We start from the raw sequence: 19,684 nt of genomic DNA on the forward strand, positions 1-19,684 counted from the left end.
CACAACGGATGATGCGCTTCTGCGTAAGCATTCTGAAGCGCAGCTTGTGAAGGCAGCGGTTCAAAACGTGCAGATCTAGGATTGGCCGTAGCCCACCGCTCTTTTTGGGCACGATGAAGTACGGGCTGTAAAACCCGCTCTCCATCTCGGCTGGAGGGACCGGCTCGATTGCATCCTTCGCCAGGAGGACAGCAATCTCCTCTCACAAGACAGGGGCGGACGCGGGGCTGACCCTGGTGTAATACACGCCCTGAACCTGGGAGGCCGTTTCGCGAACTGAATCGCATAGCCGATTCTGATCGTACGGATGAGCCACTGCGATGGGCTGGCCCTCGCTAACCAGGCAGGCAGCGCCCTCGCAAGTGGCCCCACCCGTACGACCGCTGACGTGCCAGCGGCGGGGCAGCATGGAGTGAGTGGACTTGCCCGGGGAGCGCTGGGGTCCCAGGGGAAAGCAGGAGACGAGAGGCTCGCTCTCGTCTCGCACCCAAACTCCAGAGGAGGGGCTGAGAGTGGGAGAGAAAGGAGACCGGTCGAAATGCACCGATCCTGCGAGCTGGAAGGCATAGCGTTCCAGACTGGCAGTGTTCGGGCTGTCACATCCGGGGAAGGAGAAAAAAGCTCTTTCATTGGGATTTGAATGGCGTTGAAAAACGCCTTTGATGTTATTTGTAACGCCCGGCCCTCCGCCGGGGAAAGAGCAAGTTCCCTCTTCTCAATTCAATTCAATTCAATTCAATTCAATTCACCTTTATTTGTATAGCGCTTATACAATGTAGATTGTGTCAAAGCAGCTTCACATAAAAGGTCACAGTAAATAGGAACAGTGTAGTTAAGTTTGTAGTGTTTAAGTTCAGTTCAGTTTAGCTCAGTTCAGTGTGGTTTAATAATCACTATTGAGAGTCCAAACACTGAAGAGCAAATCCAACGATGCGCGGCTCTACAGATCCTGAACCATGCAAGCCAGTGGCGACAGCGGAGAGGGAAAAAAAACTTCACTAAAGGCGGAAGTGAAGAAAAAAAACCTTGAGAGAAACCAGGCTCAGTTGGGCACGACCATTTTAATTTCTCCGCTGGCCAAACGTCTTGTGCAGAGCTGCAGTCTCAGTGGCGGAGGCTGGAAGCTGGCCTCAGCGAAGACTCGTCTGTCTCTGGAGCGTCATAGGAAACAGTCTCATGTTCTCCACTCTTCCATGACCATCGCAGTAGTTGTTCAGGATTCGGCCAGGTCCAGGATATGGAAACCTTGGGATCATCTCGTCGTTGGTCTTGGATCGAATCAGTGACTCTGCATAGTCTGAGGGCCTCGGGAAGAGTATCCCCAGGTGGAAATGGAGAATAAAGAAAATAATTAGCGTAGCTGATGTTCACAGTGTATATCAGCAAGATGCATAACCTGTGTGGAAGCCCCGTAAGTGGTGCACTAAGTGTATGCTTTACTGAACAGATAGGTCTTTAATCTAGTTTTGAATTGGGAGAGTGTGTCTGAGCCTCGGACGTTATCAGGAAGGCTATTCCAGAGTTTAGGAGCTATAAATGAAAAGGCTCGACCTCCTTTACTCGACTTTGCTATTCTAGGTACTACCAGAAGTCCTGAGTTTTGAGATCTTAAAGAGCGAGTTGGATTGTAGCGAGACAGAAGATTGGTTAGATAAGCAGGAGCTAGATTATTTAGAGCTTTATATGTAAGAAGCAATATTTTAAATTCAATACGAAACTTAACAGGCAGCCAGTGTAAGGAGGATAAAATTGGGGTGATGTGATCAAATTTTCTAGACCTGGTTAGAACTCTGGCAGCTGCATTTGTACTAATTGAAGTTTGTTAATAGAGGATGCTGGGCAGCCAGCAAACAGAGCATTACAGTAGTCCAGCCTAGAAGTCATAAAAGCATGGACTAGCTTTTCTGCATCTGAGATGGATAGCATACTTCGTAACTTAGCTATATTTCTCAGATGAAAGAAAGCAGTTTTTGTGACATGGGAAATATGATTTTTAAAAGTTAAATTGCTGTCTAATATGACACCCAGATCTTTTATAGTAGAACTAACGCTAACTTTGTATCCCTCTAATTGTAGATCGAGTTGTGAGATCTGCTGTGTACAGGATTTAGGCCCAATAAGTAATAATTCTGTTTTGTCTGAGTTTAAGAGAAGATAATTGTTGGTCATCCAGTCTTTAACATCTTTAATACACTCAGTTAGCTTGGACAGATTAGACGTCTCGTCAGGTTTAGTTGAAATATATAATTGAGTATCATCTGCATAGCAGTGAAAGCTGATCCCATGTCTTCTAATAATGTCTCCCAGGGGTAGCATGTATATTGTAAACAGTAAAGGGCCTAAAACTGATCCTTGAGGCACCCCGTATTTTACTGGGCTGATTTGTGAAGGCTGTCCATTTATATTTACAAACTGGTAACGGTCAGATAAGTATGACTTAAACCATTGTAGGGCATGTCCTTGGACACCTGTAGACTTTAAGCGATTAATAAGGATACCATGGTCAATGGTGTCAAATGCCGCACTAAGATCGAGTAGAACTAATAGCGAGATGCACCCTTGGTCAGCAGCTAAGAGTAAATCGTTGGTTATTTTCACTAATGCAGTTTCTGTACTGTGATGAGCTCTGAAACCTGACTGAAACACTTCAAAAACATTGTTGGTCTGCAGAAAGGAGCATAATTGAGCAGAAACAACTTTTTCTAGTATTTTAGATATAAATGGAAGGTTTGAAATAGGCCTATAATTAGCTAAGTTGCTGGGTTCCAGTTGTGGTTTCTTAATAATAGGTTTAATAACAGCTAACTTGTAGGGATTTGGAACATGGCCTAAAGATAAAGAAGAGTTGATAATGTTAAGAAGAGGTTCTCCTATAACAGGTAGCAATTCTTTCAGTAACTTTGTTGGAATTGGGTCCAATATACACGTAGCTGATTTAGAGCTATTTATAATTTTGTCTAGCTCTTCCTGTTGTATGATTTTAAAGCACTGTAGGTTATTTAGATTCAGAGGCGTGTTTACTGGATCTGAAGTATAAGGCGGTGCAGAAAGTTTAATATCTCCTATTTTCTGTCTAAAGCCTTCTATTTTATCACTGAAAAAAATTCATGAAGTCATCACTACTAATTTGCGGTGGAACGTTTTGTTCCAAAGATGACCGATTATTTGTTAATTTAGCGATGGTGTTAAATAAGAATCTAGGATTGTTTTGATTATTTTCTATCAGTTTGCGGAGGTGCTCAGTCCTGGCAGATTTTAAAGCCCTCCTATAGCTGGACATACTGTCTTTGTATGCAATTCTAAAGACTTCTAAATTAGTTTTTTTCCATTTACGTTCCAGGGCACGGGTTGCTGTTTTGAGAGCGCGGGTATGACTATTATACCACGGTGTAGTTTTATTCTCTCTAGTCTTTTTTAGTTTGATGGGTGCCACAGTATTTAAAGTGCTAGTAAAGATGGCATCCATACTGCTGGTTACTACATCAAGGTCATTTGCGTTTGCGGGTGCATTTCGAAGTAGAGAAAGATCAGGTAAGTTATTTATAAATTCATCTTTAGTGGATGGAACAATAGTTCTACTAGGACGATATATCGGAGCGGATCTGCTAATTTCAGGTAAACACAGCTTATATAGTAAGAGGTAGTGGTCTGTAATATCATCACTTTGTGGTATAATGTCTACATCAGTGACCTCAATTCCATAAGACAGAATTAGATCTAGTGTATGCTTTAGGCGATGAGTTGGACCAATAACATTTTGCTTTATTCCTAGTGAGACCAGCAAGTCCGTAAACGCGAGCCCTAACGTGTCGTTAGCGTCATCTATGTGGATGTTAAAGTCTCCTACAATTAGTATTTTATCAGTTTTAACTAGTAAGTCAGAGATAAAATCAGAAAACTCTTTAGAAAATTGACATAGGGTCCTGGAGGTCTATATATGGTGATTAGAGCGAGAGATAACATAGGTTTTTGCATAGTGTTTGGAAGGACAACATTAAGCGCTAGTACTTCAAAGGAGCTAAACATAAGTCCGTTTCTCTGATTAACATTAAGAATATCACTAAAGATTGACGCAACTCCACCACCACGACCAGTTTGACGAGCCTCATGTTTATATAAGAATCCTGGAGGAGTTGCCTCATTTAAACTAATATAGTCATTTTGTTTCAGCCAGGTTTCAGTGAGACAGAGTGCATTAAGATTGTTATCTGTTATTATTTCATTTATGATAAGTGCTTTAGGTGCTAGTGACCTGATGTTTAGGAGACCAAGCTTCATGAAATTTGTATTTTCACTTTTTCGTGTTTTTTCTGGTTTAATTCTTAATAGATTATTTTTGGAGCACACAGTACGTTTGTTTCTTGATCTAATAATACGAGGAACAGACACAGTCTCTATGTGGTTAGTTAGGTATGCATTAGTGTTATTTTTGTGGGACGAATAGGAGTCTGTGTGGCTAAATTGTGAGTTTTGTGAATTTTTACTTACTAGTCAGATAGAGCGAAGTATTCTGGTGATGTTGTCCGACAGGAGTTCAGCTCCAGCTCGACTGGGGTGCAGCCCGTCAGCGCGGAAAAGCCTAGGACGCTCCCAGAAAAGATTCCAGTTATTGGCAAAGAGCAATTTCTGTTCTTCACACCATGTTAATAGCCATTCATTCAGAGCAAAAAGTCTACTGAACCTTTCATTTCCTCGGCGGTAGGTAGGAAGCGGTCCAGAAACGATGATCTGCGTGGCGGGCGAAGTGCGTCGAACCGTCTCGATCAGGCTCCTGAAGTCCTTCTTCAGGATCTCCGTCTGCCGGAGCCCGGTGTCGTTCGTCCCCACGTGGAGGACGGCGGCACCGAGGCTCTCGGCAGCGCTCAGGATAGTAGGTATCTGTGCAGAAATATTCTTAACTCGGGCACCAGGGAAGCAGAAAGTGCGTACTTTGTTACCTTTGGAGGAAGTGGAGCGGACGTGGCGGACGATTGAGTCGCCAATGATGGCAACATCGCGACCCGTCTCGCGGAGAGGGGCGAAGCGGTTCTCCGTGGGGATCTCGAACACCGGAGGAGGAGACGTTCTGCCCCGGGACCTGGCAAGCACCTTACGCGGTTGCACCCAGGGGCCGTGGTAGCCGGGAGTCGGCGTGAACGACGCCTGGGTGCACCGCGTCCTCGGTGCGCTGGGCCTGGACAGAGAAACACGCGGGGTTGAAGAAACTGGGAGATTGTCGTTGTATCGGACACTTACCTCAGACGAGCGAGTACGGGTTAAGAGCAGAGCCCTGATGCCCTCTCGCTTCGTCTCCAGCGAGCGAATCTGGGACTCCACCGCTTCCAGCTCCAGCTCCAGCGCCTCCATCGATGCCTCTCCTGCACTCAAGGACAGACACGCAAGCGACATTGTACAAGGTGAAGAGCAAAGCCAGAAAGTGAGAAAATAAATGTGTGAAAGGGGTTGGTAGCTTTAGCTGACCAGCGGTGCTAGCAGGCTAAAGCTACAAACACCAAGCGGATGCTCGAGAAACAGAACGTTTAAAAGTAGATTTGTTTGTATGAGTGTGTTAGGAGATTGTTCACCCCAAGTAGGAGAGATAAATATTTAGTGAATGAGGAAGTATTTTAAGATAAAAATGTAAATTGCGAATCTAAACTCCAAACAAACGCAGCGAACTCCAAACAAACGCAGCGAAGCAGTGACGTCACTCGAGCATCTTCTCCTGATGGCCCGTCTCAGGGACGCTTCGCGGTCCGTTTACCGGACTTAACGGCGCCCTGGGGCGGGGGCGCTGGATGCCTGCGGGGTGCTCGGCACGGCCGCTTGGCCGGAGGCACGGGCGGGAGCGCCAGAGCAGATTTTGAAGCCGCAGACGGGCGTCCTCGGCGAGGAGCAGCGGAGGTGGATGGCTCGGCGGGGGGAGCGGTCTTACGTTACCGCCGATAGATAACTTTGCCCATCGCATCCGACTGCTCTTTCACCGCGGTGAACTCCTGGGTGAATTCACCCACGGTGTCGCTGAACAGGCCAGCCAGGGATATGGGCAAGTTGAGAAAGCGAGCTTTGTCAACTTCGCGCATATCTGCCAGGTTAAGCCAGAGGTGGCGTTCCTGGACCACTAGTGTGGCCATCGACCTTCCCAGGGCACACGCCGCTGACTTGGTAGTACGCAGAGCATAGTCAGTTGCAGTGCGGAGCACATGGAGCAGGCCTGGGTCGGAACCACCCTCGTGCAGCTGGGCCAGCGCCTGCGCATGGTAGCGCTGGTAGGTGGCCATAGCGTGCAAGGCGGAAGCAGCCTGGCCCGCAGCTCTGTAGGCTCTGGCTCCGAGGGAGGTAGATAACCTGCATGCTTTGGACGGGAGCTGAGGCAGACCCCGCCAGGAAGAGGCGCCACGCGGACATAAATTGACAGCAATGGCGCGCTCGATCTGGGGAATCGCCTCATACCCCCTGGCTGCTCCACCATCGAGAGTGGTGAGGGCGGAGGCACACGCAGATCGGGCAGAGAAAGGTGCCCTCCAAGACTGCGTGAGCCTACTGTGCACTTCTGGGAAGAAGGGAATGGGAGGTCTAGAAGGCTTCGCCCTCTTAGTATCCTCCACGTAGCACCCATCTAGTCGGTCCGGCCGCGGAGCTGGGGGATAAACCATCTCCAACCCCACGGCCGAAGCAGCCCGAGAAAGCACGGCCACCATATCCGCTTCTGGATCCGGAACCGGGCTCGCTACCCCAGAGGGAGGGAGCGGGTCCGGATCCTCGTCGGATAATAATAGCCCACCCTCCGATGCAATGATGGACATCTGGTCCTCGGTGTCATCAAGCGAGAGGGCGACCATCCCTAAGGATGGAGCGCTTCTCTCGCTCGAAGCTTGGATGGAGCGCGCTCAGGAGTGGGAGGTCCACGAGCCCGAGGGCAGCGGATTTACTCCTACTGTGACCCTCAGATCTGCCCGAGTGCCAACCGCAGAGCGGGGGACAACTGGGGGAACCCAGCTCGACCGTCTGCCGATTCGTATACACACTCTGGACCGAGAGAACTGCGTCTCGAACTCTCTCTGTGCAATACAGCTTGGAGAAACCCTCAGTGACTCTTTCAGAAACTCGTGAAAGGCTCTGAAAGTGAAAGGATGTCGAGCATGGCACTGGCTGCGTCTTTATAGCATGACTGATTGTCATTGACGCCAGCTGTGCACGCTGACGCTGCCAACTCATTGGCATTTCATTGGCCCGTTTTTATACTCTTTCAAATGATTGGTTTCTGACGAAATCCCCCATAGTGGAAGTTTCCACATAGCATTGGAGTTCCCCATCCGAAGGGGAACTTTGAATTATGTGAGGTTATTTAAATAATTAAGTGTTTATGTTTTCACTCCCAAGTTAACTGTAGATTACACAAACCGTTTGACACACGACGTACAATATTCAGTTTTATGTCTTAACATTAGGTTCTTCACTTTATATCTTAACATTAGGTTCTTCACTTCAGAATCATTGCACATTTTGTTGAAAGGGTTTAGTAGTTTTCCTGCTGTTATATATTGCATTTGCATATTATAGTTGTATTAATTTATAGATTTGTATTTATCTTTTTAGTATACAGTATACAATGTAAATTAGAAATTATTACATTCAATAACCTTGAAAAAAACTCATGCTGTTAACAAAAACAATTAAACTATTATTATTACTGTTATTTCCTCTCTGTGTGCATGTCTATATGTTTGCATATATGTATTACAAAAAACTACACTGTAAAACCCAACAGGAGTAATTTCACAGTATAGATTATATATACTCATATAGATTAGTTTAACTCAAATGGTTTGTAGCAATCAGTTTTGTTAAATATTTTGAGTTACCTGAACCTAATGGGTTTTACAGTATTCAGTTGGTTTGAGTTGTTTGAGTTCTCTTCATTTATTGGGTTTACTGTGCTCAAATTGCTTCATTTACTCAAATGGATTAAGTTCACAATACTCATTAGGATCAGTTTTTGAACTCGATTGGTTTGTGGCAATCGGTTTCCTCAAATGGTTTGAGTAACCCTAACTTTTTGGGTTTTACAGTATAACTAAGAATTGTCATGGCATCCAGAAAGTACAGAAAAGTGCTTATTTTAAAATTATTCACACAATTTTTTTCACAGCATCTTAATATCACAAAGACAAAAAAAACATTTCATGAAGGCTGTTAGAACAAATACTTAAATTTCATAATGGCTCAAAGTTTGAAGCAGGTCTATGACCACATTTCAGTTTTCATCAAATCAAGACCTGAATCATAAAGCATTATGTATCTATTTATTTGTTTGTTGAACAGTCACCAATGCACAAACTGTAGTCAAGAACAGTAATTAAAAGCATTCTTACATTAAATACTCTTTCGTGTTATGAAAAACTTGCAAAGGCAGTACATGAACAGATTTTCTCAGTTCATTGAACTCAAATAGTCCACACTCCAAGACTCTGCATAATTTGGTATAAATAGGCAATCAAGATATGGAAGGATTGCGTTCAACCCTTCCCTCAACGTTGATGATCCTTCCATCAGATGAAGTTGGATGAAAGAAATATAAAATATAAATATTTGTTCCAATGACAGTGATTCTTTCCCCCACATTATTGTGCAATAGATGATGCTTGTTAATGTCACTAAAGTGTACCAATATAATCCTTAGATCAACAGAATAGAATAAACAGTTTTTCTATTCATTTACTGCCAATGAAGCATTACAATTAATTAATTGTTTCAAGTCCACATTTATTCCCAGAGCTATAGCTTATGTTAATGATTAGAGGAACAACATGAATGGAAAGACAACAGCAAGAGAGCAACTGTTTTTTTTCTAAACTTTAGATTTATATAATATGTAAATAAATAAATATATTACAGAAAACATAATTTGAAATCAAAGGTTCCTGCAAAAAGTGACACTCTATTACAGTGGATTAAACAAACTATTCAAATAAATGTAAAGATAATGTCTCCTGTACATACAGCAATTTCAAATACTTCATAAATTATGAAAATATGACAGCATGAAGTACATATGTCTATAGCAATTTTGTGCAAAGTCTAGGCATGCATATTATATATTATATATGTTTATTTTGACATGACAAGACTTGACCAGAAATCACAGTTTGGCCACATTATCATAATTCTGCATGTAGTATTGCAGAGTATTACAGCCTGAAATTTCTCACCCAAATTTATTTTTTGACAATAATCCTAATAATTTCATTAATTGTTTTGAATTTTCAAGAAGTTTTGATATGTAAACACAAGAAATCTATACATTCCAACCAAATTCAGTTTTAATCCTGATTCTTGAAAATAAAATCCACACTGCAGACTTACCATGAATCATTTATTTATTTATTCGCTTATTCATTTTCTTTTCAGCGTAGTCCCTTTAATAATCTTGGGCCGCCACAGCGGAATGAACCACCAGCTTATCCAGCATTTGTTTTACGTAGCAGAGGCCCTTCCAGCTGCAACCCATCCCTGGGAAACATCCATACACACTCATTCACACACATAAACTATGGACAATTTAGCTTACCTAATTCACCTATAGCACGTCTTTGGATTGTGAGGTAAACCGGAGCACCTGGAGGAAACCTACGCGATCATGGGGAGAACATGCAAACTCCACACAGAAATACCAATTGACCCAGCCAAGGCTCGAACCAGCGATCTTCTTGCTGTGAGGTGATCGTGCTCCCCACGGCGCCACCATGATGCCCTATATATTTATTTTTCATTATTCATTCATTTTCATTTATTTGTATTTATTTATTTATTCATTCATTTATTCGTTTATTTATTTGCTTGCTAACAAGAATTAAACTTTTTCATTATTATTATTATTTAGAATTTAGAATTATTTAAAATACATTGTTCTCACACTCATGTAATTTTTTCACAGTGCTTTAATCATTTGATCTACATTGAGCTGACTAAAACACCACAACTACAGTTTAATTCAGAATAGGTAGTGAGTAATTAATCAAACAAGCCTACAGTTGTTGACAAGACACTGGGAGGCTGCTGCACAGGTGATCTGAGGCGCCAGGCAGTTTGATACAGTCTAACCTTAAAACACGGCTGCTGTAAAGGGAAGTGTAACTGGAGGAATATGCCCCCTTAGAATTGCAGTCATGCGTTCAAATGACTGTTAGTTCAGGCAGCTCCAAACTTGTTTTACCTGGGAATCAGGAGCACCTTTACCGTCACATTCACCATCTTACTGAAGACAATGGAGGGGCTCAGAGTCATAGCTTTATCTGCTGCTTTAAAATGTTGCATGATTTTAATCCAAATTTTTAAAAAAATACTAATTTAATAAAACTTTATAATAATAAACAATTAAAACTATAGTGTTTCTAAACCCTACTTTAGTGAATTACTTGAATCTGTTTAGGTAATTTTATTTTTTACAAATTTTTATAGCTATTAAAATTCTACTACAATAAAAACGAATGTATACTTCAGTATTTACTATCAGTTAGGGATGGTTGACACAGTAGCATTCATTACCAAAGTTTGTAATTATCATATACTGTATACATTACAATACATATTACTACAGAAGGCTAACCTAAACAGAAGGCTGACCCTAAACGAGTCTTCACCTGAAGAATATCATTATAAACACAAGCCATGTCTTAAAGGGAAAAGTGGAGGCGTTGGCATAAAATAAAGTAATATTTTTAGTGTCAGTCAGCATACTGGCTTCAAATATAATTTATTTAAAATAATAGTGTTGTATATTTCAATGTACAATATAAACAATACATTTCAATTTATATTGGTAATTGTATATACTGTAGGCCTCCAGGGCACCACACCGACTTTACAAAAGAATTTGCTGATTTATAAATAGATTTGGCCACAGATAAAGTTTTAATTGTTGGTGATTTAATATCCATATAGATAAGGAAAAAACATGCATTAGATCTGGCCTTCGTAGACGTACTAGCCTCTGTTGGAGTGAAACAACATGTCTCAGGACCCGTAATCATACCTTAGACCTAATATTATCACATTGTATCGATAGTTTTGCAGCAGAGTAATGACATATATTTAATCTATTGTTTATTGTAGGTTTACAGAACAAGCTTCTTTGGTAGATTGATCACCTCTAGCACTAAAGATTACATTGTCAGTAACCTATACCTGATCTTTCTAATTTCATAAGCATTCCAGAGAGCCTATAAGAACAGAGCAGTATGAGCAAAAGAACACAGCAGTAATGACTTTGAATTTCTTCATATGCAAAATTTATGATATCAGAAATTAAATACGCACCATCAATCTGTTTCCTACAGCATCCCTGTGAGAGCAATTGTAAATCGTTAATGGATAAACTTCAGACTTTCTCAGCAGTAGATGGAGGAACTGTCTAAACTGATACATTTCTCCAATTATGTTAGATCATATACCGACTAAATTATTAAAAACAATTGTTTTCAGACATTTCTGAACTTGTTCTTAACATTTTGAATTCGTCGCTACTTTTAGGATATATGCCTAAGACCTTTAAAATTGCTGACCTTTAAAATTAAGCCTCTTATTTTAAAAAAAAACAGCTTGATCCAATAGAATTAGTAACTTATAGACTCATTTCAAACCTGCCTTTTCTATCAAAGATACTAGAAAAAGTCGTATCCACTCATCTATGTTCCTTCCTACAGAGAAACAATATTTATGAGAAATTACAATCTGCATTTAGAGCATTTATTAGCACAGAAGCAACTTATAAGAGTTACAAATGACCTCCTCCTGTTGTCTGATCGTGATTGCATTTCTCTTGTAGTGTTATTGGATCTCAGTGCAGCATTTGATGCAATCAATCTTAATATTCTTCTTGACAGGCCTGACAATTATGTTGGTATTATTGGAACTGCATTATCCTGGTTCAAGTGTTATTTTTCTGAACATTATCAATTTGTATCAGGTAATGAAGATCTTGATCATCAGTTTGATTATACTGATCAAAAGTACACCATGGGGTACTACAAGGCCTAGTTCTTGGTCCCTTATTTTTGCATAATATGTGCCACTGCTGATATCATCAAAAACAGAGTTAGTTTCCACTGTTATGCCAATGATACACAACTTTACATCTCCTCTCAATCTAATCACTTGATAAGGGGGACCAAACCCTAATGTATGTAGCATGGAGGGTACAGTATGTTGTAAGGGCAGACTGTTAACAATGTTTCTAAAGTTTTCATTTCAGATTGCTCAAGCTTGTTTGAACAAGAAATGTGTTTATGTGTTTATATTCTAGCTGACAACAATACTTATTTTAGATCGCAGGTACTTGTCCTATTTGCAATTAACTGTCACTTCCAAATTTGGCTAGAAGCCTCAAAAGAAGCATGTCATATCATATTTCAATTCTTTGTCTCATTTGTAGAAGCACAAAGCAGTGAGATCATTTGCCCAAGCCATCCCTCATATTGTCCGTCACTCACTATTTGTCAGCCATTTGTAAGTCACACTTTGGTTTAAAAGGGGCCAGGCTTCAGCATTCCCACAAAGGGTGGAATCTTTTGGAGAAACCCTATGATTATATCTATATCAATAGCAGAGATGTTAAGAAGCATGCATCCAACAAATCATGCTTATTAGAAAGAGGAGGTTCATCTTAAAATGATTAAAGGAAAAAAATATCAGGTTTTTGTCTCTGTTGCCTTTGCTCTTCACCGACAGTCCCTGAGGCCAGATGCAATAAATTATTATTCTAAGCCAAAACTGAACATAGTTATTGTTTTTTTTTTGTTTTTTTTTTTGAGAAAAATCTGAATATTTACTAGTGTCAAGGCCAGAAAGGCTGTTTAAACCAAAGCAAAGCAGTTGATCCTGCTGCAGTTATTTATGACTACAGATTTTTTTGGCAGAAAGGTTTCTTTGATGATATTACTCTAAAGCTTGTTTTCTCTCTTCTCGGCTGACTGGAAATGCCTTCATCCTGTCTGACATTACAGTCGGCTTTCTGTGGTCAAGCTGTTTGCCTGATGCTGTCATAAAGTCTGAACAACACACTGCCTTTCTACATTTCAAAATATTCAACTTTCACCAAAAGTGTCTAAATGGGTAAATAAATTAATGAGATAAAATATTTACATTGATTTCTGGTTTTCCAGTCAAACTCTGATATCTGTTCAAAGCTAACTGTGCAAATGACCTTTTTCCAAAACAGCTGGAACTGTAACCTATACTACTCCCCATCACAATACAAAGTCTGAACTTTTCAGAGATGAGGAAAGAGAAGGAAGCTTGTTGGCTACTTCCAAAGTACACAATAGCTTGTTTCCATCCAAAGGTACAAATTAAATTTATGCGACAAACAGGTATATCCAACACAATCTTACAGCAATTTGTAACTTTTTGTGGATAATTTTAGTGGATAATTCATACAATCTAATTCATACAATTTAGTACGATTTGCTCATCCCCCAATGATGGTTGGGTTTAGGGGTGGGGTTAGGAGCCATGCATCCTTTTTAAAATCGTACAATTTCGTACGACTGAACTTCTACAAATTTGTATGAATTAGCCACTAAACTGACAAAACGTAAAATACTTAGAGATTAGGCTGGAATATCGCATAAAAGACTTGCAAATAAAGCAGCATTTCCATCTGATGAGTCAAATCTAACAAAATCATCACTTCCTTATTAACGAGCCAAATATCAACAATAAAAAATGAGTTTGCTGCGGTAGGAAAAGCAGCGTAAACGTTATTTTTTTAATTTAATAAATAACTTGTGCCTCAAAAGACAAATGCTGACATACAAAGAATGCCCGGTGGTGTTTGAAGGCATGAGACGCGGAGCACAGATGCTCTTGACAGTTCTGGAGGTCATTAATAATATAACACTAATACTGAAATGCTTCAGGCGTTTTAGAATGACCAAAACAACATTTCAGATGTTTTACAATGTGCTCAGCCTACTGGTTTGTCCATTCACGCACATTTTTATCATCACATGATCTCTTATAACAAAATCACATGACCTTTTTTAATGCGCATACTGGAATTTGTTCAGTAAAAATGTGTCCATCATAGTTTATGCACATCTTTTTCAATCAAATAAAAAGATTATCCTACTCAGTTATGTGCATACGTCTTTTATGCGCATTTTTAAAAACTTATACACATCATGGCTTTTCCATCAACTGTTTTTTGTGCGCATATCCAAAATGCGCATAAAAATAGGCGGATGGAAGCATAGCTATTGTCATGTCTAATCAAATACCACATTTAAATGTGCTTATTTAGAAAACAGGAAACATAAGGTCTGTTTGTTGAGTATACTATTACATATGCTGTTTTTTTGTAATGAGGCACATGTAGAATATGTGGTCAATACATATTTATGCATCATGTTATATCAATCTGATCTTGCAGTGATTTTTCTGGAGTGAAAGGTCATTAATAAACTACACCGAAAAAAATTATTCAAAGATGATTCCTTGGATTTACTCAATTTTTTTACGTTAAGTGGTTGTAAACAATTTATTTGGGCTGAATTTTAACAAACAAATTAGGTTGAACATTGCTCAATTTAATTTGTTTGTTTAGATTCAACACAAATAAATTGTTTGCAACAGTTTTGCATGCAACACTTTTTTCAGTGTATATAAAACTGATCTGTTCATGCAGAGTTTGATATTAATTCCTGTGTGTGTGCGTGTGTGCGTGCGTGCGTGCATGCGTGCGTGTGTGAGAGAGAGAGAGAGAGAGAGAGAGAGAGAGAAAGAGCAAACAGGCACTAAAAGTAGACCTTACCATTCTAAAAAATGGGAAAAATTATGCTTCTGGTTCTATAGGCGTTATTTCATTGATAATAAAGAAGCATATAAAACCATTTCTGGAGAATTTTGAAAGCCACAGATTTACTTTGTAGCTATCAGAGAGCAATTTAACACATTGAATCAATGCATTTGATGACACTTTTAATGAAGAAAGTAATTAGAAAGCCATTAAGAATGTTGACAAATGCTATGCTGTATCAAAACTGCAGAAATAACCAACCTGTCAATTTGATTTGAGTCACACCTTTTAAAAAAGTGTTACAGTGGTAATTGTTACAATGTAACTATTAATCTTAAAGTACAAATAAAATTAACCAAAACTTAGCTCACATTGTTAGTTTTGTAGTGAACAATTCATCTGTAATCTTTTTTTTTTAGTTAAATTGTCAGATTACGAATGTCTTAAGAATTGGGAGTGGCTAACATATTTAACCACACCACTCCAACTCCAGTCAGTTTTGACAGCACTCAGAAAGTTAAAATAACTCTCACCAACCCTTTTCCTGATGTTTCTGAATGAAATGCCTACTGCATCCATTCAGCTTGCAGTAGAAAAAAACAAGCCACGCCCACTGTTTTGTCTTTTTATATAAAAAAAAAACGGTCAGTTTCTGTTTCATGTGGACTTTAAGGATTGATATTAATATTAATTAATTAATGATAATTAAGCAATATTAATTAATTATGTACTTACTATATGGTTAGGATCAGAATGCAAGTTAGGATTAGGGTTAGTTGAATGTAATTATGCACAATTAATTGTAACTTCTACAACCTGTGTAACAAGAAAACCTTAAAATAAGGGGCTCCATTTTAATGGTCTAGGCACAAAGTCTGAAGCACAAGGCGCAAAAGCATTAAGGGCATGTCCGAATCCACTTTTTGCTATTTCTAAATTTAATTCTAATTTCCAGCAAACAAATTAGTTACAGTCCAAATACATGTCCAATTCCCCATATGGTCTAAAACCTGACAGGTGGACAAATCTATGCTTGTTTTTAATAAAACAAATATAAATATGCATATAATAAATAATACTAATGATAACAATAACATTTTACAAAATGTTGTCATGAATAAACTGAAAAAAGCCCCCGAGATGAAGAAGGCATGGAGGTTCTGGTTTTTATATTTATAGAAAATAATAATTTTTGTAACACTTTAATCCTTTAATTCTTTTTCATTTGTAAAGATATTTCTGTATTGCTGTACATCCTGCGTGTTTTAAGCAATGTTTAAGCGAGGCGCACAACTGACGTGCTCTGCGCTGGACTTTAGACCTGCTATCAGCTGGTATATCGAGCAGTCTAAGGCAGGTGTGCCTTAACACACATCCTTTTTTAGACCAGAACGCCTATGGGCGCACATATGAGTGCAAATGCATTTGCTATTTAAACAGCGTGGTGCAAAACATCAAAATGACACTTGCTTCGAGCTGAAACTAGCAAATAACTTTTGCGCAGCGCCTTGCGCCACATTGCACCAGGTGTAAAAAATTATGGCATATCAGCACTGATCTATATAGAGAACATTCTATAGAGATCAGTGCATGTCAGTTATAAATTTGGGACTCTTCAATAGTATACAGTAGGATGTTATGAAGCGGACAGGAGACAGAGGTAAGGAAACGTTAGGGTGTTTATTGAATGACAACAAGGAGCACATGAAGGATAGCCAGGAGGATCAGGAATGATGTTGGGGTCTTTTCCTCCGTGGCTGGGTAACAGGAATACACGAGGATGGACAGCACACACCAGATACAGCTGACAGAGGATGACACAGACTTGGAAGGACTGGAAGACAGGACGATTCGGGAGGACCAGGAAGACTAGGAGGAATACAAAGAGAACAGGTAAGTAAATCGTTTGTTTAGCTGAGGATGACTACGCTGAGTGGTCGCTCAGTTGTCCGCTTTCGTCGAGACGAGCCCGGACAATGAGCGACTGGAGTGCTGTGCTTTTATCTGGTGCTCGTGAATGTGATGCAGCTGTGTGCTCATTAGAAGTCAGGTGATGGTGATCTTCGTGAGTGGGGGTCGTGAGAGCCTGACCAATCCATGACAGTACCCCCCTCCCCAGGGCCCGCTCCTGAGGGCCGACACCTCCGACGCCGTGGTGGTCTCCCTCTGCCTCTAGGCGCTGGGAACTCAGGGTGGCTCTCATGAAACTCCACCATGAGACTAGGATCGAGAATATCAGCTCTGGGAACCCATGTCCTTTCTTCGGGGCCGTACCCTTCCCAGTCCACCAGGTACTCCAACTGGCCACCACGACGTCGGGAACGCAAGATCTCCTTCACTGCGTAGACGGCTCCTTCTTCTAGGAGCAGTGGAGGAGGGGGTTCCTCTTCGTGGTCAGGCTCTGTGGAGGGAAGAACAGGGTCGTGATAGGGTTTCAGGAGTGATACGTGGAATGTAGGGTGAATACGGTAGTGAGAGGGTAATTGTAGTTTGTAGGTGACGGGGTTAACCTGTTCCACGATGGTGAAGGGACCAACAAATCGGGGACTTAACTTGCGAGAGGGCAGTCGCATGCGTATGTCCCGGGTGGATAGCCACACCTTTTGTCCGGGTGTGTATCTGGGTTCTTCAGACCTTCTTCTATCGGCGGTTACCTTGCTTCGACGGACTGCCCTCTGCAGATGTTGATGAGCCTCGTCCCAGACTCTCTCGCTCTCCCGGAACCAGTGATCCACTGCGGGGACATCAGATGGTTCGCCATCCCAGGGAAAGAGCGGTGGTTGGAAGCCCAGGACGCACTGGAATGGCGTGAGTCCGGTGGAGGGTTGCCGCAGTGAATTTTGGGCATATTCTGCCCAGCCCAAATACTGGCTCCAGGAGCTCTGGTGACCACTGCAGAAGGTCCTCAGGAACCGTCCCACCTCCTGAATCTTCCTCTCTGTCTGCCCGTTGGTTTGGGGATGATATCCAGAAGAGAGGCTGACGGCCACACCTAGGAGCTTGAAGAAGGCTTTCCATAGACGTGAGATGAACTGTGGACCTCTGTCCGACACAATATCTTCTGGAATACCAAATGACCTGAAGACTTGATTAAAGATATTGTCGGCTGTTTCAAAGGCTGTGGGAAGACCTTTCAGAGGGATTAGTTTGACAAACTTTGAGAATCTATCTACTATGACTAGAATACAGGTATTACCTTCTGACGAAGGGAGATCAGTGATAAAGTCCACTCCTAGGTGTGACCAGGGACGGTTCGGAATCGGCAAGGGATGGAGCTTTCCAGCGGGTAGATGACGTGGGCTCTTGGATTGGGCACAGTCCTTACAGCCCTGAACATATTGCCTCACATCCCTTGCCATGTTTGGCCACCAGAATCGTTGGGATACTAGCGAGAGAGTATTGTTGATCCCTGGATGTCCAGTGCCTAGCGAGGTATGTAAGGAGTGGATCAGATCTACCCGGTGTTCAGGTGGTATGAACTGCCGATGAGGAGGGCATCCCGGCGGAGCAGGGGCTTCCGGAGTGGCAACGACTGGAGGAGCGTTCCAGGTGATCGGACAAATGGAGATGTGTTCGGGAAGAATCTTCGTTGGGAGTTCTTCATGATCGTGATGCTCGTGTAAACGAGAGAGAGCGTCTGCTCTTAGATTCTTGGGTCCTGGACGATAGGAAATGGAGAAATCAAAACGTGAGAAGAAAAGTGACCATCTGGCTTGACGTGGACATAGTCTCTTGGCCTCTTTAATATATTGGAGGTTTTGTGATCTGTGATCACCTGGAACGGATGTTTGGCTCCCTCCAACCAGTGACGCCACTCCTCCAAGGCTAGCTTGATTGCTAGCAGCTCCCTGTCTCCTATGCTGTAATTCTGCTCCGCCGGGCTCAACTTCCGAGAGAAATAGGCACAGGGATGCAGTCGGGGCGGTGTATCATGATGTTGAGATAATACTGCCCCGACGCCGGTGGTGGATGCGTCCACTTCCACCACGAAAGGAAGATTTGGGTCAGGATGAGTCAGGAGTGGGGCCCTTGTGAACTCCTTCTTAAGAAGGCGGAAGGCTGCGGCTGCTTCTTTGGTCCACTCCAGTCCTTTGGGTTTACCCTTGAGGAGATTAGTGAGAGGTGATGTAATCCTGCTGTAGTCCTTGATAAACCGTCTATAAAAGTTAGCAAACCCAAGAAACCTCTGGAGCTCCTTAATGGAAGTGGGTTCTGACCAGGATAGAACAGCCTCAATTTTCTTCCCATCCATACGTATACCGGTTTGATCAATGATGTATCCCAAGAAATGAATCGACTTCTGGTGGAATGAGCATTTCTCCGCTTTGAGGTAGAGGTGATGTTCTCTCAATGTGTGTAGGACCTCCGCAACGTGTTGGCGATGTTCGGCCTCACTCCGGGAGTAAATGAGGATGTCATCTATGTACACTATTACAAAGTGGTGAAGAAACTCCCGGAGGACTTCATGAATGAAGTTTTGGAATACGGAGGGGGCGTTGACCAGACCGTAAGGCATGACCTCATATTCATAGTGGCCAGTAGGGGTCACGAATGCTGTTTTCCATTGGTCCCCCTCACGTATTCTTATCAGATTATACGCGCTGCGGAGGTCCAATTTAGTGAAGACTTTAGCTTCTCGGAGCTGTTCCAAAGCGGCTGGTACCAGAGGAAGGGGATATCGGTATTTTACTGTACCGTTATTTAGGACCCTGTAGTCGATGCATGGACGCAGCCCTCCGTCCTTCTTGGCCACAAAGAAGAAGCTTGAGGCGGCTGGTGATTTTGAGTGACGTATGTACCCCTGACTCAGAGCCTCCCTTATGTAATCTTCCATTGCCTGATTCTCTGGAAGCGAGAGCGGGTAGATCCTACCTCTTGGCAACTGGGCATCTGGAACTAGGTCGATCG

At 41.8% G+C, this 19,684-nt stretch overlaps 1 protein-coding gene across 3 annotated transcripts; it reads right to left on the minus strand.

Moving 5' to 3' along the window:
* Positions 1-767: 767 nt before the first annotated feature.
* Positions 768-5,693, minus strand: LOC130244610 (uncharacterized). 3 transcript variants are annotated; one of them, XM_056477112.1, is made up of 2 exons: positions 4,489-5,693; positions 768-1,297 (listed from the first exon to the last, which is right to left on the minus strand). In XM_056477112.1, the coding sequence occupies exon 1, from the start codon at positions 5,386-5,388 to the stop codon at positions 4,492-4,494; it is 897 nt and encodes a 298-aa protein (XP_056333087.1). In that variant the 5' UTR covers positions 5,389-5,693; the 3' UTR covers positions 768-1,297; positions 4,489-4,491. The 3 variants fall into 3 exon arrangements, with proteins under 3 accessions (XP_056333087.1, XP_056333085.1, XP_056333088.1); XM_056477110.1 differs by having other exon boundaries at positions 768-1,305; XM_056477113.1 differs by lacking the exon at positions 768-1,297 and having other exon boundaries at positions 3,704-4,579; positions 4,682-5,693.
* Between the last annotated feature and the right edge of the window lie 13,991 nt (positions 5,694-19,684).

The sequence above is a fragment of the Danio aesculapii genome, chromosome 17 (genome assembly GCF_903798145.1).
Source record: "Danio aesculapii chromosome 17, fDanAes4.1, whole genome shotgun sequence".
NCBI classification, from domain to species: Eukaryota; Metazoa; Chordata; class Actinopteri; order Cypriniformes; family Danionidae; genus Danio; species Danio aesculapii.

What these genes read in the sequence shown, in the direction of transcription:
- LOC130244610 (XM_056477112.1), bottom strand. Translation starts at nt 5,388, where the DNA reads ATGTCGCTTGCGTGTCTGTCCTTGAGTGCAGGAGAGGCATCGATGGAG.